Source organism: Pinus tabuliformis, chromosome 6 (genome assembly GCF_031772625.1).
Source record: "Pinus tabuliformis cultivar Carrire ecotype Pingquan chromosome 6, CPIR1, whole genome shotgun sequence".
Classification (NCBI taxonomy): domain Eukaryota; kingdom Viridiplantae; phylum Streptophyta; class Pinopsida; order Pinales; family Pinaceae; genus Pinus; species Pinus tabuliformis.
Window position 1 is genome coordinate 953,850,870 of NC_142292.1, and position 27,220 is coordinate 953,878,089.

General features: G+C 38.6%; 1 protein-coding gene across 2 annotated transcripts in view; it reads left to right on the forward strand.

Annotated features, from left to right (window-relative positions):
• Nucleotides 1-549: 549 nt before the first annotated feature.
• The window catches only part of LOC149262115 (Transducin/WD40 repeat-like superfamily protein), a 135,702-nt gene continuing 109,031 nt past the window's right edge, over nucleotides 550-27,220 (forward strand). The window contains exon 1 of one of the 2 annotated variants that reach the window (XM_089423372.1): nucleotides 550-866. In XM_089423372.1, coding sequence (XP_089279498.1) covers nucleotides 750-866 — 117 coding nt within the window. In that variant the 5' untranslated portion in view covers nucleotides 550-749. The remainder of the gene's footprint in view (nucleotides 867-27,220) is intronic. The other variant, XM_089423364.1, reaches the window with a different exon arrangement.

A 27,220-nucleotide genomic window follows, 5' to 3' on the forward strand; every position in this document is an offset into this window, starting at 1 on the left:
TACTTTAGCTAAAAAATGTAAAACTTTTTAGACAACTTTCTCAACAAAAACATTATCATTACAACAAAACATTATTATTGTCATTAAAACTTAAATTAACTAAATTTCAAACCTCAACACTAACTTAAATTTACTTATATTTAAACTAAACAATAAGTAATAACTATTATATAACATTAGTTTATAAAATCCAAAACAAAAACTTTTTAACCTAGAAAAAATAAAAACTTTTTAACCTAAAAAAATTAAATACTTAAATTTATAAAAATATACATATTATACTTTATTCAAATTTAAATCAATCATCATACCTTGTCCTGACAATGAACCACATTGGTTGGTTCAAAACGGGTCGACAAATAATATTTCATGTGATTTTCGCCGAAAAATCTCTCATAAAAAAACACATACATTTAACCATTAAATATTAATATCCAAAAAAAATAAAATAAAAACTTTTTAACCAAAAAAAATTAAATACCTATAAAAATATAAATATCATACCTTACTCAAATTTAAATGTATAACTTCAAAAACACACATACATTTAACCATTAGATATAGATCCATCTAACAAATTTCCTCCAACGTCACCAGGCTCCCATTTAATCGCAATCGTATGAATTGCATATGATTATGGTGGCAAATGAAGCGATATGTGCATCTGGAGTAATTGAAGCATGATAACTCAAATTTTTGTGATAGGTTGGAGTTTTTTCAGATTGTGAAAAGGCAGAGGAGCAGAGGCTATGGAGTTCAGCGACACATATAAACACACAGGGCCTTGCTGTTTCTCTCCTGATGCACGCTATTTGGCCATAGCCGTTGACTACAGGCTGGTGATTCGAGATGTCGTTACCCTCAAGGTGTCTATCTCTTGATCCCTGCCAATTTATCGGTCATTTGTGTTTTAATGAGTAGTTTCCGCACCAACTTCCGCTGAGAATTTTTTATGATCATGACCTAGCTCATATATATGTATATATATATACACACTCGCAACATTATCTGGACTATTTCTCTTCAGATCGAGTCACATAAAAGTGACTAATTTCTGTGTTTTTCCCCTTTTTCTTAAAGTACTCACAGTCAGCTGTACTGATTTGACCATTCGCCACTTTAATTTAATCCATCCGCCCATGGTAAACTAAATTAGATACAGCCTCTGTGCCAAACAATCCTTAGAGACGATGCACGAGGTAAAAGTTGCTCCTTCAGCCTATGCTTGGTCTACTCTATCCTCCAGTCCGTCTAGCTTTGATTTAGCAACTAGTGGGAGCAACTTGGATCACTTACTAAGGTGAAGACCCAGGTTAAATGCCTGGCAAGTATGTTCCCCATGATAATGTAGTTAGTTCCATTACAATGATATGGTGTTAGTGACGGTCCTGCTCTATTATAGTGTGCTGCTCTGGTGATGACACAGGTTAAATGCCCGGCAGGGATGTTCCCCATGATAATGTAGTTTGTTGCATTATGATGATGATGATAAGATGTTAGTGATGGTCTGGCAGGGGTGTTCCCTATGATAATGTAGTTAGTTTCATTATGATGATAAGATGTTAGTTATGTTTCTGGTCAATTGTAGTGTGCTCTGTGGATGAGATAGCCTGATGCAAGTCTTGGGCGACTGACAAAATAGATACTTTTTAGTTGCAGTTTCATACCCAAAGGTCTTCAAGTTGTGAGCCTACCTACCCAAAAGAAGAAAAAAGAAAGGTCTAATTTATGGACTTGAAAATGAGGTGGCATGCTTCTAATCATTCTAGTTTCTAATGTTGCCCCTAATGCTAGAAGTATCTGAAAATGTGCATTGACCTTTTTCTGCTGTTGCAAGTTAGGACGAATACACAGCAATTCCTATCATAGGTGGTCATCCCTGTCTGTCATCTTCTTTTTTCGAGTGGAAAAATGGTGAATGAATGGGTATGACTAGAAACCTTGGATTGGACTGCCATTGGAGCTGCATTTCTTTATATACTAATTTCTATATTATAGACACTTTAAGAATGATAGTATTACAAAATTGATAAATTTTGTAATGGGGGCATTGGTGAGATTGACAGAGCATTAAGCACCTTATCATCCAGCCCGTAGGCAAGGGAAGATATGCTTTATGGCTCAAGGCCGTTCAACAACAAGGCTTTCGAAACCATTACAAAATATACTCAATATAAGTTTAACATGTCATTTGTAAGAATTGAACTTGGGTGAAGGGAGGATAGCAATCATTCCTGTTGACCATCCAAGATAAACCCTATTGACATTGTTAAGGTATTTATGTTTGCATTATAAATGTGTTGCACGGGTACCCGCACCCAGGGGTGGGGTTCTCGAACCCGTCCCGGGTTCCCGCACCCAAGTACCGGATTCGGGTACGGGTTCTTCCCAGACGAACCCAGAAGAACCGGGTTCTTCCATGAAGAACCGGGTTCTTCAAAAAAAAATTGGGTTCTTTTCCTTTAACGGGTTCTTGGGTTCTTCAGGTGCTTGGGTTCTTGGGTTCTTGGGTTGGGTTCTTCGGGTTCTTTGGGTTCTTCATAAAAAAACTATATTAAAAATATAATTAATAATATATAGTTGGATTGAGGTTAAGAACAAAGTGCATACATTTGTTGTAGGAGATAGATCACACCCACAGACAGAGGAGATCTATGCAGAATTGCAGTGACTGACAGGGTTGATGAAGGAAGCAGGGGATGTACCTGATGTGCACTTTATGCTGCATGATAAGAAACAGGAGCAAGTGGTAGTGATCATCACATGATGTGCAATAGGAGTGGTGGGAATTTGCATTGTTTTACAAGAGGAAGAAGCTTATATTTTGTTTGTGCTTTTCAGCAAGTTGTAAAGACCACTGAAGTCTCATCAAAAGCGCAAGAAGTGCATATGTCGTAATTGCCACTATTCTGCCAAGTTCATAAATGAGGTCACCATGCAGGAAACCGTCCTGAGTAATTTAATCCACTTCATTATTTCCTCAACTCTGTTTTTTTGGGATTTATATTGAGGCTTAAGTAAAATAAGTTAGCTGGAAGTGCTATATTATTTTGTTGGTGTCTCTACAAAGGGAGTGGAGGTTTGAGGACTGTTTACTGTTTTCATGTATCATGCCAAAGGCTATATCTCCCTAGGGCATTTCTCAAGGACAAGAGCCCATACAACAAGTTTGAAGTAGCATGGGTATTTTCAAAAATTTTAGGTTGAAGTTACATCAAGATATTCAAGTGAACAAAAGATGTGAGTGGACTGTCGACCTCCTTGGATATATGATTGCAGAGAGCTTGTCTGGGCAGAATAGGATTGGGCTTCAGTTAGAGACCTTTTTTTTTCCTTGGAGCTTCAGGTAATGACTTATAAATAGCAAGAGACACTCTTGTTCTATTTTTGCTCATGATGAGAAGTGTTGAAATTCAAATCTCACATAAATACATATAAGATGTAGATGTATGCACACAAATCAATGCATACACATAGACAAACATTAATGGACATAGAGAGATGCACACAAGAATTATAGTTTATAGCTGTAATGTATTATTCCATATGTTGGCTTGACAAAAGACGCTTGCCAGCAAGCTGTATAATTGACTTTGTACTGATTTCATGTGTTTCATTTTTGGATGAAAATATGGTGCAGCTCTAAAATGAATAAGTTAATTGCATCAAGCAACAGATGTTATGCTTGTCTGTATAAAACAATAGTTAATATCTTCACTCTTTTTTATGGTAGCTAATACTGGGGACTTGTGTTTGAGGGTCAAACAGGTAACATAACAATTGAGAAAGGTCTGAAATTCTGTTGGATTTGGAAAATAAAATGAAAGATAAGCATAGGAAGAGAAATTGGAAGCATGGAAAAGGATGGACATTATAGCAGTGTGATCAGACAAACAATGATGCCTGCAATGTTAATATGGCAATATAGAGTTAGGGAACAAGTTTGACCTGCAAAACTGTATTTGATAGGATGCTTGCGTGGTATGCGGTTTCGTGGAACTCAATGACAGCAGGATATGCTGACCACAACTGTTGCATGGATGCTTTCCAATTTGTGGCAGAATGCTTTGGTTTGGCATAAATCCAAACCAGGTGATCTTCACTATTATTCTGAAGGCATGTGCCAGACTGCCATCAGATGAAAATGGTAAGCAGGTCCATTTATGCATTATCAGAATGGGTTTGGAAAAAATATACAAATTCAAATTTCATATATATTATTAATTATATTTTTTCAACTTTAATATATTTCATATATATTATTAATTATATATATATGAAATATTAATTAATAATATGCATGTTTAAATGATTATCATTAAAGTTTTCTTGTTTAAAATTTAAAGTTGAAAAAATATACAAATTCAATATTCATATATATTATTAATTATAAATTTATAATTTAGAACTTATAAACTTAATTATTAAAATTTAATATTATTATATTACCCGACGAACCCACGCATCCTGTTTCCAAAAATGCCGTCCCCGTCCCTGCACCCACGTTTCCTGGCAACATAGCATTATAACAATATTTCTATATAAATATCATGTATATAGCATTTTTATTTGTGTAAGTCTGGTATCTCTATTTTTATCTCTCTAAAAAGCCGTTTTTATATTATATATACATATTAAATTTCTCTCTTTCATATATATATAGATATTTTTGTTTGTCTGTATCCATATTTGACCAAATCATGGCACTAGTATTATTATTTGTTATAAATATATATAGATATTTTTATTTCTGTCTGTATCTATATTTGACAACCTTATAGCATTACTATTATTGCCATACGATGACAGAGGTGTTACCCACGTGACAACATCTCTATCAATCTGGACCATCGAAATTCCTTTCAGCACAATGAGTTTCAAAGGGACAAGACTGGGTCTCGAGCAATTTGGTTGGAATAACTACCCCTCAAATTTGGCACCTAGGCTAAAAGACGCTGCTCTTATGCAACCCTTGGAGGCATGTTTCAGAAGCAGTTGCAAACAATAATAATATTTTTGTAAAACATGAGCTCAACTTCATGGTATGGCATAGAGTTGCCCTTGCTGAGGTGTAGATGTAAGATACATCAATATCTAGTTCCATAGTTACTAGTTTTGTAAAGGCCTCAGGCAATGAAAAATTCTTGCTTTTAAGTTTTAACTCGTCTTCTGTGCTAGTCAGATGAAAGATGAGGTGCTTATCCCTTGAGTTTGATTCACAATAATGTTTTTTTAACTTTGATTGTGGAGATGTATCAGAAACACTTGTGCTGGAGTCTTGTGGCAAAGGCAATTTTTAACATTGATGCTCTTAATAACTAATTTAAATTTTGATGTGCACAATTACCGAAATTTAACTTTATTAGATTCTAGAACTCTCGTGGAATCGGCTGTTGTTTATTTTTAGTTGGCAAAAGAACCATTCATTCATTAATGGTACACATTTTTAATAGAGTGACGACATAAAAGATCTAATCCCTGATGAGTTTAGACATGGCATGTCCAATGATGCATTCCTTTTCATGGCCATTCCATCTATTGTCTATATGCAAGTTTTGCAGTGTTCCAATACCCATAATGGAACTACTACAAGAGTAAAACAGTAATACAGGGAAAGACAGAACAATGAGAAAGAACAAAGGTTGGGGGCACATGCTCCCCTTAGGGGTGGATTTCACTTGCTGATCCTAAAATATGGAAGAAGACATCTCCGTGGAAGTGATACTCACCTGAGTAACAATATTTTGATTGATTGATAATTTAATGATGATCACAAGTAAGTGGGAAGAACCCTTGTAATACAACTTGCAACTAATAACCCTCCACTTACTTAGCAGTGAGCCATCAATGTGTGTAACGAACAGCTCCCAACTTAGTGAGGAGTCATGAGTTCTGTGGGGAAGCAACCACATCCACTCTTGCTTTCGAAGCATGCTTTGGACAAGATTGAGTGCAAAGTTCTTCAAGGAATGCGCTTCAAAAGTTTAAACACACTTGTTACGTGAATGTTTTGAGGGTGTGCTCCTGATCATAAATGAAACACTCCTTGGATGATCCAGATTTTGATTTAATTTGTAAGATTAAATTCATATCAACATTAATTTAAATAACTAACATTAAAAGTTGAAAGTGGGACCCCCATTTCGATGTGTTTGTTAGTGGACTCAGATCCATAGAACCTCACTTGAAGAAAGTAGAAATCGAGGTGTTTCCCAATTTTCTCTAGAAATTATAGTTTTCCCGCATTTCAACATTTCAACATTTTGTGAGAATGGCAATGCAGACCTTTCTCTCATACAACCTTGAGTTGGGGGAGGTAGACGTTTCAATATTTTGTGAATCTGGCAATGCAAGCCTTTTTTCTCGTACACCATTGAGGTGGGGGAGGTAGGATTATGAGATCAAACTCAGGATTTGAACTCTTGTAAAGAATAATCAAGAAAATGCTTGGGGAACATGTATTAATAATGAACTTAGCTACCTCATTACTTCACAAAGTTTAGCTTGATAGGTACATTGTCTGGGTTGGCTAATCAGTAATGTCTCTTAAATGATCCAGTATAAAACAATATGCCTTGGAAACAAACCGAACTAAGGAGATGAAACTTAGTAATGGAGTAATAGAGTATCTTTCTAAAAGAAAAAGATATTTTGGAATTTTTCATAAGTAGGATGTTCACATTTGCATGGGGGCCTTGTAGCTCATGGTGGTGCTCACTTCAATGTTCACCACACCTAGTATTAGATCATGGAAGCGCAGAGCAGGAGTTGCTTGTGGCAAGAAAACAACAAAGATATGGTAGAATTAGGATAATGAATCGTTTTTTATTTTTTTTATTTCTTAACTTGTCAAAGACTTTACTAGTTTAGCTCACTTAAGTGTTTTTAGTTTCTAATATGTGTGTATGTATAATATGTATTAACAAGAATAGGTAAATATTTTGTATTGGAAAAAGCTGCAGCCTCACTGGTCAGCATTGTAATACAAAAATATATTGTCTGGAATAGCATAGTTTAGAAATTGGGCTAGATACAGAAGTAAAGTTTTCAAAATTCAAAACTTCCTCTACAGAGGACATCCAGAAGCTTCTGTTACTATATTTTCGAAAGAAAACACCTAAAAGCAACGCTACTTCGCAAAAAATCAAGAAGCTATGACTTAATGGAACATTTAGTCACTGTGCCCTTCAGCTTGTCCGACATAGGTGGGCTGGGATTCTTGAGCTCCCATCTCCACATCTTCTCATAGCCACTGCATGTGTCCTCTTCTTTGAATTCCCCCAAACCAAAACCCATTGACAATCTGATATTTGCTGCAGCAAATTGAGAGGTTCTCGTCTGAAGTGAAACCAGCTGTTTTAACATTCCACACTTTATCTCCAAAGCCCTAATTTACTTCTTGTGGTAAAAGAAATTCCATCATTGACACCAGTTCCTTGCTGTGAGCCTTCATTAAGTATGCAGTTTAGAAGTAACAGTAAATAAAGGGGTCTCATTATCATAAATGAGATTCTCATGTCTCCTTAGAATCCCCTGAATTCAAAATGTCCCTTCGTATGATGCTCCTTTGATTGGGAGATTCTCAGAATTATCCATCAAGTCCCAATAACATAAATTCTTACCTAGAATCCTATCCTTGCAGGAGGCCAGATCCATAGAGAAGGGCACTACTAAACATTCTAGAAACTGGGGCATACAAATAGACATATCCTCCAAAACCCAAAATGGCACTGAACCCAGGAATGCCTTCAGAAGTCATGACAACTCAAAAACAAAGAACTCCAGACCCAAAACAAAGTCATAAGGCGCCTCCAAATTGAGTAAATTATCAGACAGTCTAGAAGGGAAAGAGCCAGAGCAACAAAACCTTACTAGAAAACAAGAAGTCGAAGTGGGGAAAGGCTCGGCATAAAAGATAGACCCAACAAATCTGCTAGGTGAACTAGACCGTGGTGACCAAATCCCAACAATGAGTTTCCCATTATCCCAATTGCAACATGTATATTGCCTTTGCACTTCATAAACTTGGGTTGTGCGATGGTACCTCGTTTATGCATTCCATTGATGGTTGATCATGCAAATTTAATTCACATTGAGTTGAGATTTGATGGATGGCTATCATAAGGGGAGTTATAATGTCCATGATTGAGATTGGATGTGTGGCTATCATGCAAGGAGTTATAAAGACCGTGATTATCCTGAAGGAATTGGTTCTAATAACAACCCTTCTTTGCATCTATGAACTCCTTTTGTGATGTGAGAGGCTGAATTTGCCAATTGGTTTGCTCACTTATTGTTTACCCTTAAAACATGGAAAAGTCTAGGTGTTCAAATCTTTTGCGTTCTTTTTGATTTTTTTTTATGATTCTAGCCAATTTTGCCATCTTTTAATATAGATGATTTATGCATGAGTTTTATGATTATAGCCGTCTCCCAAAATTAGGATGCTCATGTTTTGCAGAGAGTCAAATTGCTTTATCTCTTGGAATAAAGCAAGTCTCTCTACTTGATTATTTGTTACAGATCCTAATCCCCATTCAAGTGTTGCTTCTTGTTTTCCATCAGCATCACCATAATTGATCTGCTCCACTCCTACCATCCCTAGTTTCTAATATATATTTTATAAATTGGGCACATGGTCCAATTTTTAACATTATATGAGACTTGACTACATATTATAACACTTTTTTTACAATGTTAGAACTTAGATGGCCTATTTCATTTCATGGTTGATGTTATTTCTTAAATGTTGATGATAGATGTTAACAATCATTTGTTAAATCTTGATGTTATAATTTGTAACTACTAGATGGTTGATTGTTCTTATTTTTGTACCATTGGATTACATTTGCGACTTCTTAAAAAATTAGTATTCATCTACAAGTGGTATAAAATTTATGTTTTGAATTTTTTTCAACCAATTTGGCCTTTTGCATGTTTTTTGAATATATATGCAGTAAAATAATAAAAATATATATTATCCCCCGATGGGGTGTCAAATGATGGGATGTTGGGAACCATGGCAAGGGCTCTCCACCCTATGCCCCCTTCGTGACATGGGCAAAGGGATCGCTTGGTAGGTGGATTGCATGCGGTAATTCATGGTGCGTCACCTCGGTATGTACTGCAACTTGATGGCATTAACAACAACTTCAACGTTTGTGCTCTGGAGGTATGGATGGTGGCTCAAATGGTGACAGTTGGGTACCCATTGGCATTTATGTGTAATGCTCATTGGTATTTTTCTGGATTCAGTCTCAGAGCTGTGCCCCTTGTCGGTGAGCTCGGGTTTGAGACTTGCAGATGAGTAGGGAGTTTGGGAGGAGATTGGTCATGTAAACGTGCGCAAGCCAGAGAGTCTAAGTGGGGGTGAAGGTAGGGTGGTGAGGGACAACGCAAATCTGGTGTGTGGGCGTCGTATGTGGTAGTCCTATGGGTAATCCATAGTAGACTAAAATACTCTAGTTCTAACTTCTGGTTATTATTTTTCTTTGGTTCTTTGGACTCTGTGGTGCACTTGGAAAGAGAGGTGTGGTGTTTTAGTTTCGAGGCCTGCAGGAGGGTGTTCTAGGGAGCTCTCGCTGAGGAAATTGAGGAAGGATGGCTGTTGTGCATGGAAATGGCAGAGCTTTAGACCAGTCTTAAAGTGGTCGAATGGTGCTTGTAGGCAAAAGGTCGTTTATTCAGTTAGTAGTGGGGACTTGTCTGCCTTGTCGTCCTTTTTCTTTTGTGTGAGGGGCAACATAGGCCTCCTTTTGGCTGGGTGCGAAGTGGCATATGGTTACAAAGTGGTGTATTTGACTTTTGGTCTAGATTCCACAACGATGGCTAGTCGAATTTTGGTTGGACTGCGTCGAGTGGGGTGGGGGTCATTGGAAATTCGCTCACGCTCCGTTCGCCGGGCTGACCCGTGACCATTTAATTGGGGTAATGAGTGTGTTGTTGTAAGCATTCCTTGGGCGCAAGGGGACCTTGGTGAAAGGTTGAGTTGGAATTTGTTGTGAAAATTCCAAACTGGAATCCCATTGCAGTAACTGGAAATAATTCTCCTAATTGTTAATTTAATTTAACAATTTATTTGCGGTTTGCTACGAAAATACTGAATAAATCACACTGCAAGCTACACAAATAAAACTGTGGAAGAATAAATGCTAGCACACACACATAAAAATAACACAATTATTTTTGGACAAAAGTCCCCAAACAAATCCAACTTGGGAAAATTGATGCAGTAGCTGAGGGTTTTTATTATTAAGCAACAATGAAATAATATGAGTACAATTTGGATGCCAAATACTGGCAATCCTACAGAGAAAATACTGGCAAAAATCTAGTGAGGAATTTTCCTCACCCCACAGGCAAATCCGGGCTCTGACTGCAGCTCCAAGTGAGCTGTCCAAACTGCCTTTGTGTAGGCTCTGCGTCACCCTAGCACAGTCCCTTCTGCGCTCAGTCTGAATCAGCCTCTCCTCAAGCCGTCTAGTCTGCTGTTGTCTGGGAAAATGTCTCTCCTGGCCTCCGGAACCTCTGTCCAGCTTCTGGCACTGAAACTCGTCTTTCCCCAGTAGAATCGAAACTGCCTCTAGAGGCTACTGCACTGCCCCAACGTCAACCTCTCTGTGGCTCTTCTGCCTCTCTGCAAATGCACTCACCGGATCTGGAAATCTTCCTCCGGCTTCACTGTCTTTACCCCTCTCACATTGCTTCAATATGGCTCTCTCTCCGGCAATTGACTGCTGCTACTCTGGATATCGATCTGCTCAGAAATCGAACCTCTCAAGTGTCTTCTCCATCACCACATCAACCTCCTCTTATAATCCTCTGGTGGAGCACCAACAACCAAGAATAAACTTAATCAATGATTAGGATCATATCTAGATCGATCCATGTGAGTTTCTAGATGATTCTCGTCTTTACTTAATTAATACTGATTAATTAACCATATTCCCTAAGTTTGGACTTAAGAAATATTTAAAAACTGGTTAATAATCTAATTAAGTCATTTCTAGGTGGAATTTCTAGAAACGATTTTTGGGTTTTGGAGTTCTCATGTATTTTAGCCTCTCTACAAAATTTCAAGGCTAGAACACATCCGATGCTACAAAAACTAACATTTGTCTCATTGGAGGAGGACTATCGGGATGAATATGCGCAGGGTTCAACGCCACCAATTGTCTCAGGAGCAAGGACTTGGTGAGACAGTCGATCCACTGTTTTCCTTTTCCCTTCCTCCGGATGGTAGGCCCCCCTCTTAGGATGATATGGTTCACATACTCCATTAGCAGCACAATTCGATAGTCCAGCTTGACTGGGCACGCCAAGACAACCACAACGACATCCTGGATTTCATGGAATGCCTGCAATGGAATTTGTGGCAAACACATGACAGATTGGTGGGCCTTTGGCGAGGGCAGAGGTGATTTCAGGAGAAGTTGGACCGGTTGGAAACCTAGATTGCTCACATGGAGGGTTGCGTCCATTGCGAGTTCAAACACCCGTCTCTTTCGGGTTTAGCTCCAAAACATCTAGTCCCGGTAAATTTAGATGATAATTGATGTGTGTTGGTTTTTTTTGTGTGTTTGTTTTTTGGCAATGGGTGCCAGTTAGAGTTTGTAGATCGTCGTTTCTCTAGCAATACTTTATGTACTTGGTCATGCCTTTGTTGGCCAATAAATCTAGTAAGAGTGAGGCTAACAAGATTTTGAAAGAAGCCATGAAACAATGTAATCTCTTGAAGTAATGGAAATCCTTGATTTACAAAAATAAAAATAAAAATATATATTATATAATTAAGCTCTGGGGATGCTTTGCTCCTAGGGTCTTTTGTGAATGGGCATTCTAGCTTCCCTTGTTCCCACCCCCTCGTTTTTCATGTTATGGATAATCACTTGGTTGATTTGTTCAAACATGTGGTCCATGCAGGTTTTCCATAGTCTTGGTCACATTTCAATATTCACTCAATCCACAATTTGGGCTCTAGTGCTGATCCCAACAATTAAACGATGTGTTGAAGAATGTAACTAGTATTGGTCTTCATAACTGTATTTGAGTCATGATGTAATGTATTTGGCAAAAGGAAGAAAAATAATTTTTATTATAAAAGAACTTGACTTATTAAAGCACGGGTTTCATGCTTGGGTCAATGGTTCTTTGGTCAAATCCTCCATTGTAGGCTTCTAGGGTTTATATCAGGTGTCCTTGTCCATGTCATAATGTAAAAGACCCTTCTTGGGCTTCATCTATCAAGAAATAAATTTATGTTAATGTAAAATAGGTCATTTAGTCCTCCTCCACCAAGTCATCTTCATCAAGGGAATTCAACCTCACACAACACTATATAAAGGCAACAATTCGACCTCACACAAACACTATATAAAGGCAACAATTCAACCTCATTTGGAGCATCAACTCAACAAGTTTGATTTGCAGCCGCTGGAGACAGAAAAAGGTAGTGAAGTTGCTGGAGAAGGATAGAAGAATCTGGAAGACCTAAATCAAGTTCTTGGGCAATCTAATTCTCACACATGCGAAGTTTTTGGATTGTAGTTGGGCCAAAATTCTGAAGTTGCTGGGGGTAGAAATTCTAGATTGTTGTTGGGCTGAAGTTGCTGGACAAAAAGAGACTACAAAAGTTTGTTGAATCACATTGGAAGGCTGACTTGGTGGAGGAGGAAGGTCTTTTGGGTCTAAGGTCTTTTTCTATCTCTATTTGATTTGCTAGTGCAAGAGTTTGACTGAGTTTTCCCCTATATAGGGGTTTTGGCCCTCGTTGAGTGCCTACATCTGGTGTCGTTGATCTTCATGTTTTGTTTTGATGATTGCTTGATGAAACTAAGATAAAAGAAGAACATAAGAGAATATAATAATACTACAAAAATATCACAAGTAATCGTCAACATAAGAAAATATTTTTGCCTTTTTGATTTTCTAACATGGTTTTAGAGCTAAGGTGAAGAAGGAAGGAAAAAGGCAGCTTGAAGGTCAATTGAAAGAAGAATTAAGGAGGAAGGAACAAAAGAAGGTCATTAAGAAAAGGATCATATAAGAAGAGAAGCCTACTATCTATAGAGACTATGTCAACCACAATGAAGGCAGAAAACAAGTTAGAAGGAGCCACCAACTACAGGGCATGGAAGAAGAGGATAGATCTTATTCTCGCTAACAATAAAGTTTTGGATCTTGTTCAAGGAAAAATCAAGAAACCTACAGATGATGCAGGAAAGGAGAAATTCAGAGAAACAGAAATCTTGGCCATGAATCTGATAGTAAATGGAGTAAAGGACAATCTAATCCCATACATATCCAATATAGATTTCGCTCAAGAAATGTGTGAAGCCCTCTCCAAGTTGTTCACCATCAAGAATATTGGTCAAATAGCTAGCCTCAAGAATGAACTAAGGACAATAAAGATGACAAAAGACGATACTGTGGCATCATATTTTGTAAGGATCTCTAGAATAAGAGATGAACTCCAAGCTATAGATGAAGTTGTATTAGAAAAGGAACTCATGATTGCTGCACTTTTAGGTCTATCGGAATCATGGAGCTTATTTGCATTAGGAATTAACAGTTAGAAAAACATAGCTACCTTTGAACAAATGTGAAATGCATGCAATCAAGAAGAAGCCCACATATCATTAGTAAACAACAAAAAGGATGATGAAAAAGACAACACATGTAATGCCTACTCTGCTCACCACAGGAAGAAGGGAACATTCAAGAAGTTCAAAGGACCTAGGAAGAAAGTTGGCCTATCCAAGGTTGAATGCTACAATTGTCATAAGATGGGTCATTACAAAAGTCATTGTCTTGAAGATCCCAAGAATAAGAAGAGAGAAAGAGAACATGCGAATGTTGCTGAAAGAAGAACAAGACAGAAGGATCCGAAGTCAAAGACTTATTTGCTAAATACTCTTAGGGAATACTACCCCTCGCATATCCTTCTATTTAAGTTTTGCAATGTTTTTTCATTATATTTCTAGAGTTTGTAGGTCTAATATATCTTGTTAGAACTTTTTGAATTATTTAAGTTGTAGGTATCCCTCATAAGGATTGGATTAAGAGGGAAGCTTCACCATTTTACCAAAAGATAAGTATCTTGTTCCTTGTTTCCCCTTTTATGTTTGGTTTCCTTCTCACATCGAGATCTTTTTGTATTATATACTCAACCTTTTTCTTTATATTTTCCTTGGTAGAAAAAGCTTGCAGAGTACACAAAAATAGTGGAGGAGACTTCAAAGGAAAAACTTGAATCATGAAAGAAGTTTTGTTGCAAAGGAAGCCCTTAAAGATTGATGTCCTACAAGGTTTGTTAAAGAACAACTCAAGGTATGTCATAGATTACAAGTTTTGTTACAAAGCATTCTTTATACAAAAGGTACGGACATTTTTTCTTTTGAAATTTGCATTATATTACTAACTCTCTTATGTGTAAGATTTTGAATCATAGAGATTCTTATTAGGGTGATTAATCATTGGATTGAATCTGCACTCATTATACTATCTCTTGTCATTTGATCATTCTTGTGAAACCCTAACCATTAGGGTTCACTGTCAAACCCTATCCTCTTAATGCTAAGGGTATGTCAATGTTGATTATGAAACCCTAGTCTTCTTAGTGTTAATAAAATCTAGAACATATGATGAAATCCTACCTTTTTGAAGTTTAGGGTTTTGGTAATGTCATAGTAAAAACACTAGTCCTTTAAGGGTTTGCTGTTAATGTCTAAGTTATATAGTGAAACCGTAGATATTTAGGGTTTGGTGAATTAGGGTTCATAAACAAAACCCTTGCAACCAGATCCTAGGAATGAAACCCTAGGTATATATTCATCTGTATGATTGAAACCCTAGTCTAATCAAAATTGTTGTATATCTAACCTCGATGCATTGATGGGTTTACGTAATAGATATTGATGTGAAATGCTAATGCATCCTAGATATGTATATGCGAGTATGCTAACTTAATTGTTGATACTCATGTTTCAGTTTGTGAAATCTAGGGTTTGTAACAAAACCCTAGTAGAGATTAATATTCTAGGGCATGATGATATTGTTTTCGATTATTGATATGATTTAGCTTTAATGATAAAAGCTAGGGTTTGCAACATGTTATCACCAAAATAGGACCTTGATAGGCTGCTGATCAGACTATCTCGGTGTAACTATTTCAAACCAGTCTTTTAGCTAAGGCTTAGCCTCCTCAACCTGAGAGGGCTCTCTCAAAGGGTTAATGATTTAGATTAAAGATATGAATAGATGGCTAACTCTATGGTTTGTAATTGTATATGTTTATAGGTTGAAAGATGAAGGCTGGCTACCATTGGGCTATGGAGTCGAAGTATGTTTCAGTACCACAACAAGATCAGCTTAACATGAAGTCAGGGCATAGAGAGTTTTTATGCATCAACAAAACAAAGATACAATGCAAGGAAACATAGTTTATAAATACATGAAGGAAGTTAGAGCATGATTGATGAGTTCTAAGTAACATGTATTCATACCACTACAAGTAAGTGAAAGAGGAAAGCCATGAGACAATATAACATTAAAAACTCTCTTTGAATCCTGAGTAGTGAAGCCAAAGCATTCTACCTAGCATGGAAGTCGAGGCATTATAGAGTTCAAGTGCAGAAATGAAAATACAAAACAGTGAAACATAGTAAGTTTATCTATGAAGGAAGTCAGAGCATCATTGATGAGTTCTGAGTATCATAAGTAAACACCACTGCAATGTAAGTATTGGAAGATGCCATCATAACAAGAACATACAAGAACTCTTCATGAATCTTGAGTTGTCTAAGTAGAAATCTGCATTAGGTTAAAAATATACACAGTCTGCACATAGAGCAGCAGCTGAGCCAAAAAGTCTCCAACCCCTTTGCTAATTCGACCTATTGCTCTATATAAAGCATTTACAATTAGGATTCCATCATCCCTCATCAAGAGAATTCGAATTTGCCATCAATGACACCTATTCTAACCATAAAACAAACCATTAATTAGAACTAGCTGTTAACTAGGAGTGCTAGTGACCTAATACAACTAGGAGTGTAATTCCTTATTATGATTACAACAACCTTATCTAAGAATTTAAAGCATTCTTTGACAGTTGCAACCTCATGAAATCGAATTTGATGAAGCCTCCCACGTGGTCACCCAACTGCTGATGACAAACCCTAGAAATTAGGGAACATGTTTCCCTGTTTTTAGGTTTAGATCCTTGAAAATTGGCACGTGGGACAGAGCCTTTATCTCCTCATCCATGACACATTTTACGAAACTGAAGGAGGTTTTTGTAGCCCATGTTGTCCAGAACAAAAACCTCTCCTGGTTTTTTAAAACATTCCTCCAGCTGTCCAGAAACTGTCCTTGAAAAACACGTGTCAAACAGGAAAAATCCGTTTTCTGAAATTAGGGTCTCAATGAAAGCTTAGTATCTCCCAACTGAAAACACTTATGAATAAAGTGAGATAGGTTATTGTAGCTGGAGAGTTTATGAAGAGAAACCTCCCTCAGAATTCCAAAATACATCTTCCTGTAACCAAAAACTGATCTTGAAAAAGACTGCTAAAACCAGAAGACAAAGCTTGACTTTCAGCAGTTTCGTAGCGCAAGTTTAACCATAAATTCCTCCCACCTCAGAACGAATTTGAAGAAACTGAAAGAGGTTTTTGTATTTCAGCATGTTAGGAAGAAAAGCCTCTTTCAGTTTGCAAAATTGAGTTCTCAGATGCTCAGGAAAGCTTCTGGAAGTTAACTAGTAAAAACAGTTTTTTTGCTGAAACAGGCTGCTTCAGGGGTTTCGTAGCGCGCTACGAAAACACTGATTTCGTAGCGCAAAACAGGATTTTTACACTATCTGCGCTACGAAAATGTGGATTCGTAGCTAGTTTCAAAATTTCTCCAAAATGATGTGAGATATGACTTCTAAACACATGGTGAGGCTTCTAGGACATGGAATGAGGCTGTCAAACTTTATTTGAAGATGGACATGAGACTCTAACCCTATGACTTAGACTCTAAAACATAAAAATGACTTCACCATGACTTGACCATGACTGATACAAGAATTGAGAAACCATGTAAGTTGTCCAAATTTTTTAAGGAAGTTTTACAGCGATAACACAACAAACCCTAGTAGAGTCTGACATGTAAATTCGAAAAGCATATAGTTGAAACCTTAGATGTATAATACTATGGTTGGATTGTTATTTGATTGAATCTAAGGCTTAGTTTCTCGAAAATGGAGTCTAGGGTTTATGATAAAACCCTAGAAAGATGTTGAAGTCTAGTATATAAAATATGTGACCCTTGTTGATCATGAACCTAACTAAGTTTAAGCATCTGATGTCTAAAGCCTGAATGTTTTGATGCTTCCATTATAATGACATGATTTTGATATGGTTGACTTCATGCTTCCGTATATTTGTATTTGGTTGTACTTGCTATTAAAGTTTTGTAGGTACACAATCTTCAAGATGTTGAAGATGTTTGAAATTAAAGATGATGATAAACATGATGAAGGAAGCTGATCAAGATGACCTTGATGCCATGAGAAAGAATGAAGCCTTGAAAGAATAAAGGTACTCCGTATTAAAGAAGGAAGCTGTTGATCTCCTTAAGTTGAGAGGGAGCTTGGGTGAAAGAAAGAATATATCTCCCTAGTTGAGAGGGAGGGCATATTATGACAGTCATAATGAAATACCTTGAAGAATGAAACCCAAGTACTACAAATGGATGTTTGTGATTCATGAGGCTGTATTTGGTGCTACTGAAGAAATGAAAAAAGAAGAAAGCTTCCAACAAGCTGTATCTAGATAACTTGATGCTGATATGAGTAGCATCATGATGATTGAGGACCCCAAAGGTTTGTGTTTACTTGTATATATATTGAAAGTTTATTACTGATTGGGTTGTGATTGTGCAGGATCTCTTCATAACAAGGTTGAACATTTGCAGCATGCTTGGAGTAGTGGATATATATTCGATTTAGTTTATAAGGAGAGATGTAAGCATCTGGGTTGAGTGCCTAATGCTTGGGAGGACATCTAGCAGGCCTATGTGTTGGTGTCTAGATCCTGAAGTAGGGAGGGTGGTGTTAGTCATAGAGCTCTGACCTTGGATACGCACCTAGATCCCTGGGCCTATGTGTTAGTGTCTAGATCCTGAAGTAGGGAGGGTGGTGTTGGTCATAGAGCTCTGACCTTGGATACAAGCTTAATGGTACCTATAGAAGTTGAAGCTTGGAAACACCTTAGTCCCACCTGATTAGAGTACCCTGGTCAGGTATCTAATCTGTAGCACTGCGTGTGTTGTGACTCTTCATAGAGTATATCACTTTGAGATCTTCCATGTAACTATGCATATATGTAATTATGAATACATCCCTAGTTAAGAGGGAGTGTTGAAGAATGTAACTAGTATCGGTCTTCGTAATTGTATTTGAGTCATGATGTAATGTATATGTTAAAAAGAAGAAAACTAAATTTTATTATAAAAGAAATTAACTTATTAAAGATGGGTTTCATGCTTGGGTCAATGGTTCTTAGGTTAAAGCCTCCATTGTTAGCTTCTAGGATTTATGTCAAGTGTCCTTGTCCATGTCATAATGTAAAATACCCTTCTTGGGCTTCATCTATCAAGAAAGAAATTTATTTTAATGTAAAATAGGTCATTTAGGCCTCCTCCACCAAGTCGGCCTTAAGAAGGACAAGTCGGCCTCATCAAGGGAATTCGACCTCACACAAACACTATAGAAAGACAACAATTCGACTTCATTTGGAGCATCAACTCAACAAGTTCGATCTGCAGTTGCTAGAGGCAAAAAAAGTTAGCGAAGTTGCTGGAGAAGGATAGAAAAAGCTAGAAGACCTAAATCGAGTTCTTGGGCAATCTATCTTTCACATGTGCGAAGTTTTTGGATTGTAGCTGGGTCGAAATTTTGAAGTTGCTGGGGGTCGAAATTTTGGACTGTTGCTGGGCTGAAGCTGCTGGACAAAAAGAGACTACAAAAGTTTGTTGAATCATATTGGAAGGTTGACTTGGTGGAGGAGGAAGGTCTTTTGGGTCGAAGGTCTACTAGTGGAAGAATTTGACTGGATCTTCCCCTATAGAGGGGTTTTAGCCCTAACTGAGTGCCTACATCTGGTGTTGTTGATCTTCATGTTTTGTTTTGATGATTGCTTGATGAAACTAAGATAAAAGAAGAACATAAGAGAAGATAATAATACTATAAAAATATCACAAGTAATCATCAACATAAGAAAATCTTTCTGCTTTTCTGATTTTCTAACATGATGATCATGGCGGGCCACATGTTTTCTAAAGTCTATGCCATGGTCCTCCATTTGAAGCTCTTTAGGGAGCTTGAGCATAAGCAACTTAGAGCCAGAGAATAGACTGGATTTCGACTTGTGCACTATACCAGTGATCACATTCTTATCCTTTAGGCCATCATCGAGGAGGCAGGGCATCGCTCTTTGAATGTTTACTATTGCTTTGGGGGCTTTTGGAAAGCCATTGACATCATCCTCTGGGAGGCTTTGTTTTAAAGGCTCAAAGAAATTGGTATATTAGAGACCTTATTATTTGGGATCTACATCAACGCGTTGGATCCCTTCTTGCATGACCACATCTAGTACAAAGATGGGTGCCTTCTCCACCAGGTCCCAATATCTATCCTCCTTTTAGCCTCATCTCCTAAGGGGTTGCAGAGATAGTTGGGGATGCCCTACCCCTCTTTTGTGACCTTCGTCAATTGATGGTCAACTCGGTTAAAACCAAGGTCATGATTTTCAACATGTCGATGAAGACTTTCTTTAATTGCCATTTCTTTTTTAGAGGAAAGGAGATTGAGATCTTAAGCTCTTATACCTATTTGGGGGTGTAGTTCACAGGACCTCGCTTTAGTCTGTTGCATGTGCTTTAGCCTCAAGTTAGCAAGGGCTATGGATCCTTTGTCCTTCTTGAGAGGCAACATTTTTAGAACCATTTTTAGGACATATCATCTAAGACGTTTCTTATGGACACCCTTATTTGACTCACAATTTAATATGGTTCTAAGCTTTGGTGGCCCGTTTTACTAGAGTTTGATTGGTCTCCGACAAAGAGAGTATAGATCATCCTCCCTTGCCAGATCATCAGATGCAAGCAAAAAATTTCTCATTCCATTGATTGCAATAAACTGGAAACTATTCTCCTAACTGATGCAGTTTATTTGTCTTCAATTAATTAAATGAATGGTAAATGACGAACAAGTCACTACTACAATCTTCATAATAAAAAAAAATACGTTGCAGAAATAAATCTGGAACTGAGAAAATAGATGCACACAATTAACACAGTTATTTTCGACTAATGTCTCTTAAAAAACCCCTAAGGGAAAACCAATGTAGTAGATGAGGGCTTATTTTATTATTATGCAATATAAAATCTGAGTACAATGATCTGGATGCCTTACTGACAATCCCCCAGCAAAATAATATGGCCAAAATCTTTGTGAGACAAATTGTCTCACTCCACAACTGATTCAGCTCTAGAAACTGACCCAACTGGGCTACTTGAAATGCCCCTGCATCAGCCTCTGCACAATGCTTGCGCAAGCCCTACTCGCACTGCCTGTGGAATTCCTTGGAATTTGTCGTTCTGCTTGACTTTGCCTCTGGAAATGATTCACTTGGCCTCATGGAAATTTTCCTGGCCTCTAGCACTTGAATTGACTTCCTCTATGGCTGAATCAAACTGGCTCGAATTCTTCCCTCACTAAAAGACTGTGCATTGGGAAATTCGCACGGCCTAGATTATTGCTCCCTCACTTGTATCTCTCCTCATATCATCAATCTGCTTTTATAACCTCTCGCTGGAGCTTCAACGACCATGATTAAATCCTCATCAACGACTAAGATCATCTTGGACTTGATCCGTGTGAGTCTCTAGAGCTTTTTTGATCATAATTCCCTTTAATTAATCAATTTCCCTAAGTTAGACTTAGGCATTTTTTAATTATCGATCAATTAATTCAATTGAGTGGTCTCTAGGTGTTTTCTCTCGAAACCTTTTCTGGGTTTTAGAGATCTCATGTTACTATGTCTGTTAGACACAAATCTAGACTAGAACTCTTGTTCGTTGCTACAAAAACTAACACTCTTTCTTAGTGAGGAAGGTGTTCTCTCTCTCCACTACTATACCCTCATGAACCTGGACAATCCTGTGTTGCTGATGTCTGACTGACTTCCTCCACTTCTCTAAGTTGACCAATCTTGTCACTAGAAATCACTGCGAATGGAACACTGCCCATCAAGCTGCTGCACAAACTTTGATCTACTCATACTGCTGCTGCTACTGCTTCGCTGCTATATCTGCACTGTTGTTGCAACTACTGCAATAATGGGTCTGGTCTCCCCATATCCTGAAGCACTAGCTTCCATATGGATGCTCCCTTTGAAGCTAGACTCCCTCTCAGTTGCGATCTCCCTATGGGAAATCTCTCTGCTCCCTCCTGGGAACTCGCACTGTCCTCCTGCATTAGAAACCGAACTACGTAGCTCCGTGCTGGGAATCTGTTGGCTAGAATTGCGCCTGCATATTGCGACTGGGAAATTCGCACTGCCTGTGTCACTGCAACTGTCTCTCGATCATCTGACTGCAACTGACTCTGCTATAACTTACTGTCTATTTGACTGCATCCTATTGACACTGTGTTGCTGCAACTAGCTCTGCAACTGTCTATCGAGCATCTGACTGCAACTAGTTGTGCTAACACTGTGGGCCCCTGTAGCAAAGGTGATGATCCTGTTGCAACTACTGGAACTGATCTAACTGAACTCCTTGTTGTATCTGGACCCTGCCCAACTTGACATGCTGAGGTATCAAGCTCCTCCTCCACTTAGAGACATATCTGCTATCAGTGCAAACTCCTCCAATTTGGTGGTCAGCTCATCAATCTTTGCCAAAGTCGCTATTTGCTCTTGCTGCCCCTTCCTGTCCTTCTTCCTTTGAGGACACTTGGTGACATAGTGGCCATACTCACCACACCCAAAGCACTCGATCTTCGACAAATCTTTCTTCTTTCTCTCGATGAAGACTTTCTTTAATTGCCATTTCTTTTTTAGAGGAGAGGAGATTGAGATCTTAAGCTCTTGTACCTATTTGGGGGTGTAGTTCATAGGAACTCGCTTTAGTTTGTTGCATGCGCTTTAGCCTCAAGTTAGCAAGGGCTATGGATCCTTTGCCCTTCTTGAGAGGCAACATTTTTAGAACCATTTTTAGGACATATCATCTAAGATCTTTCTTATGAACACCCTTATTTGACTCAATTTATTATGGTTCTAAGCTTTGGTGGCCCGTTTTACTAGAGTTTGATTGGTCTCCAATAAAGAGAATATAGATCATCCTCCCTTGCTAGATCATCAGATGCAAGCAAATAATCTCTCATTCCATTGCATTTGCAAAGTTTGGTGCTCGACCCTTTCAGCTTGTTGGTGTTCGATATCATATCACTATTGCTCTATGTTCAGAGGTTCACTCACTCAGCAAAGGGATTGGATGTGCAAATTCCTTGATTGCAATAAACTGGAAACTATTCTCCTAACTGATGCAGTTTATTTTTCTTCAATTAATTAAATTAATGGCAAATGACGAACAACTCACTACTACAATCTTGACAATAAAAAAAATACGTTGCGGAAATAAATATGGAACTGAGAAAATAGATGCACACAATTAACACAGTTATTTTGGACTAATGTCTCTTAAAAAACCCCCAAGGGAAAACCGATGTAGTAGATGAGGGTTTATTTTATTATTATGCAACAGTAAAATCCAAGTACAATGATCTGGATGCCTTACTGGCAATCCCCCAGCAAATTAATATGGCCAAAATCTTTGTGAGACAAATTGTCTCACTCCACAACTGATTTAGCTCCAGAAACTGGCCCAATTGGGCTACTTGAAATGCCCCTGCGTCAGCCTCTTTACAATGCTTGCGCAAGCCCTACTCGAACTGCCTGTGGAATTGCTCGGAATTTTCTGTTTTGCCTGACTTTGCCTCTGGAAATGATTCACTTGGCCTCATGGAAATTTTCCTGGCCTCTGCACTTGAATCGACTTCCTTTGTGGTTGAATCAATCTGGCTCGAATTCTTCCCTCACTAAATGACTGTGCACTGGGAAATTCGCACGGCCTAGATTATTGCTCCCTCACTTGTATCTCTCCTCATCCCATCGATCTTCTTTTATAACCTCTCGTTGGAGCTTCAACGACCATGATTAAATCCTCATCAACGACTAAGATCATCTTGGACTTGATCTGTGTGAGTCTCCAGAGCTTTTTCGATCATACTCAATTAATTCCCTTTAATTAATCAATTTCCCTAAGTTAGACTTAGGCATTTTTTAATTATCGATCAATTAATTTAATTGAGTGGTCTCTAGGTGTTTCCTCTCGAAACCTTTTTCGGGTTTTAGAGATCTCCTATTACTTAGTCTCTTAGACACAAATCGAGACTAGAACACTTGTTCAATGCTACAAAAACTAACGCTACCTCTTAGTGAGGAAGGTGTTCTCTCTCTCCACTACTATACCCTCCTGCACCTGGATAGTCCTGTGTTGCTATTGTCTGTCTGACTTCCTCCACTTCTCTAAGTTGTCCAATCCTGTCATTGGAAATCACTGCGAATGGAATGCTGCCCATCAAGCTGCTGTACAAACTTTGATCTACTCATACTGTTGTTGCTACTGCTTTGCTGCTATATCTGCACTGTTGCTACAACTACTGCAATAATGGGTCTGGTCTCCCCATATCCTGAAGCACTAGCTTCCATAGGGTTACTCCCTTTGAAGCTAGAGTCCCTCTGAGTTGCGATCTCCCTATGGGAAATCTCTTTGCTCCCTCCTGGGAACTCGCACTGTCCTCCTGCATTGGAAACTAGACTACGTAGCTCCGCGTTGGGAATCTATTGGCTAGAATTGCGCTTGCATACTGCGATTGGGAAATTCGCACTGCCTGTGTCACTGCATTTGTCTGTCGATCATCTGACTGCAACTGACTCTGCTACAACCTACTGTCTATTTGACTGCATCCTACTGACACTGTGTTGCTGCAACTAGCTCTGCAACTGTCTATCGAGCATCTGACTGCAACTAGTTCTGCTAACACTTAATCCTGCTACTGTGATACTGTGGGCCCCTGTAGCAAAGGTGATGGTCCTGCGGCAACTACTGGAACTAATCTAACTGATCTCCTTGCTACATCTGGACCGTGCCCAACTTGACACGCTGAGGTATCAAGCTCCTCCTCCACTGAGAGACATATCTTCTATCAGTGCAAACTCCTCCAATCTGGTGGCCAATTCATCAATCTTTGCCAAAGTCGCTATTTGCTCTTGCTGCCCCTTCCTGTCCTTCTTCCTTTGAGGACACTTGGTGACATAGTGGCCATACTCACCACACCCAAAGCACTCGATCTTCGACAAATCTTTATTCTTTCTCTCGATGAAGACTTTCTTTAATTGCCATTTCTTTTTTAGAGGAGAGGAGATTGAGATCTTAAGCTCTTGTACCTATTTGAGGGTGTAGTTTATAGGACCTCGCTTTAGTCTGTTGCATGCGCTTTAGCCTCAAGTTAGCAAGGGCTATGGATCCTGTGTCCTTCTTGAGAGGCAACATTTTTAGAACCATTTTTAGGACATATCATCTAAGATGATTCTTATGGACACCCTTATTTGACTCACAATTTAATATGGTTCTAAGCTTTGGTGGCCCGTTTTACTAGAGTTTGATTGGTCTCCAGTAAAGAGAGTATAGATCATCCTCCCTTGCTAGGTCATTAGATGCAAGCAAAAAATCTCTCATTCCATTGCCTTTGCAAAGTTTGGTGCTCGACCCTTTTGGCTTGAGGTGGTGTTCGATCTTATATCACTATTGCTCTATGTTCAGAGGTTCACTAACTCAGCGAAGGGATGCGATGTGAAAATTCCTTGATTGCAATAAACTGGAAACTATTCTCCTAACTGATGCAGTTTATTTGTCTTCACTTAATTAAATTAATGGCAAATGACGAACAACTCACTACTGCAATCTTCACAATAAAAAAAAATACGTCGCGGAAATAAATATGGAACTGAGAAAATAGATGCACACAATTAACACAATTATTTTGGACTAATGTCTCTGGAAAATCCCCTAAGGGAAAATCTATGTAGTAGATGAGGGTTTATTTTATTATTATGCAATAGTAAAATCTGAGTACAATGATCTTGATGCTTTACTGGCAATCCTCCAACAAAATAATTTGGCCAAAATATTTGTTAGACAAATTGTCTCACTCCACAATTGATTCAGCTCCAAAAACTGGCCCAACTGGGCTACCCGAAATGTCCCCGCGTCAGCCTCTAGACAATGCTTGCGCATACCCTACTTGCATTGCTTGTGGAACTGCTTGGAATCTGTCGTTTTGCCTTACTTTGCCTTTGGAAATGACTTAGTTGGCCTCATGGAAATTTTCCCGGTCTCTAGCACTTGAATCGACTTCCTCTATGGTTGAATTAAACTAGCTCGAATTCTTCCCTCACTAAATGATTGTGAACTGGGAAATTCGCATTGCCTAGATTATTGCTCGCTCACTTGCATCTCTCCTCATCTCATCAATCTGCTTTTAGAACCTCTCGCTGGAGCTTCAACGACCATGATTAAATCCTCATCAACGACTAAGATCATCTTGTACTCGATCTGTGTGAGTCTCTAGAGATTTTTCGATCATACCCAATTAATTCCCTTTAATTAATCAATTTCCCTAAGTTAGACTTAGGCATTTTTTAATTATCGATCAATTAATTTAATTGAGTGGTCTTGAGGTGCTTTCTCTCGAAACCTTTTCTGGGTTTTAGAGATCTCATGTTCCTTAGCCTCTTAGACACAAATCGAGACTATAACACTTGTTCGATGCTACAAAAATTAACACTCCCTCTTAGCGAGGAAGGTGTTTTCTCTCTCCACTACTATAACCTCCTGCACCTATACAGTCCTGCACTACTGATGTCTGACTGACTTCCTCCACTTCTCTAAGTTGACCAATCCTGTCACTGGAAATCACTGTGAATGGAATGCTGCCCATCAAGCTGCTGTACAAACTCTGATCTATTCATACTACTGCTGCTTCTACTCTGCTGCTATATCTACACTGTTGCTGCAACTACTAAAATAATTAGTCTAGTGTCTCCAGATCCTGAAGCACTAACTTTCATAGGGCTGCTCCCTTTGAATCTAGAATCTCTCTGAGTCGCGATCTCCCTATGGAAAATCTCTTTTCTCCCTCTCGGGAACTCACACTGTCCTCCTGCATTGGAAACTGGACCACGTAGCTCTGTGCTGAGAATCTATTGGCTAGAATTGCCCCTGCATACTGCGACTGGGAAATTCGCATTGCTCGTGTCACTGCAATTGATTCTGCAACTGTGTCTCGACTCTGCTACAACCTACTCTTTATTTGACTGCATCCTACTGACATTGTGTTGTTGCAACTAGCTCTGCAATTGTCTATCGAGCATCTGACTGCAACTAGTTCTACTAACACTTAATTCTGCTACTGTGATACTGTGGCCCCCTATAGCAAAGGTGATGGTCCTGCTGCAACTACTGGAACTGATCTAACTGATCTCCTAGCTGCATTTCGACCCTGCGCAACTTGACATGCTTAGGTATCAACCTCCTTCTCCACCTAGAGACATATTTGCTATTAGGGCAAACTCCTCCAATTTGGTGGTCAGTTCATCAACCTTTGTCGAAGTTGCTATTTGCTCTTGCTGCCCCTTCTTGTCCTTCTTCCTTTGAGGACACTGGGTGACATAGTGGTCATGCTCACCACTCCCGAAGCACTTGATCTTCGACATATGTTTCTTCTTTTTTTCGCTTCCTTATGAGCCTTGTCCCTGACTAGGACTTTCTTCGCTTTTCCCTTACTTTCAAGGGCCACGTTTTCTTCATCCTCCTCCTCCTTTGATCCCTTGTTGTTGTTGCTGGTAGAACCATTCGCAAGGCCGAGTCTCATCTCTTCTTGAGTGAAAGCTCCACAGACGATCCCATCCAGGTAGCGTATCTCGCCCATAAATAACTTGGATGAAAGTATGCCACTCCTTGGTGAAATTGTTGAGAGCTGTCTTGACTAGCTTGCTATTTGATGGTTTCTTCCCAATTGCTGCAAGTTCTCTCTGACATTTTGAAT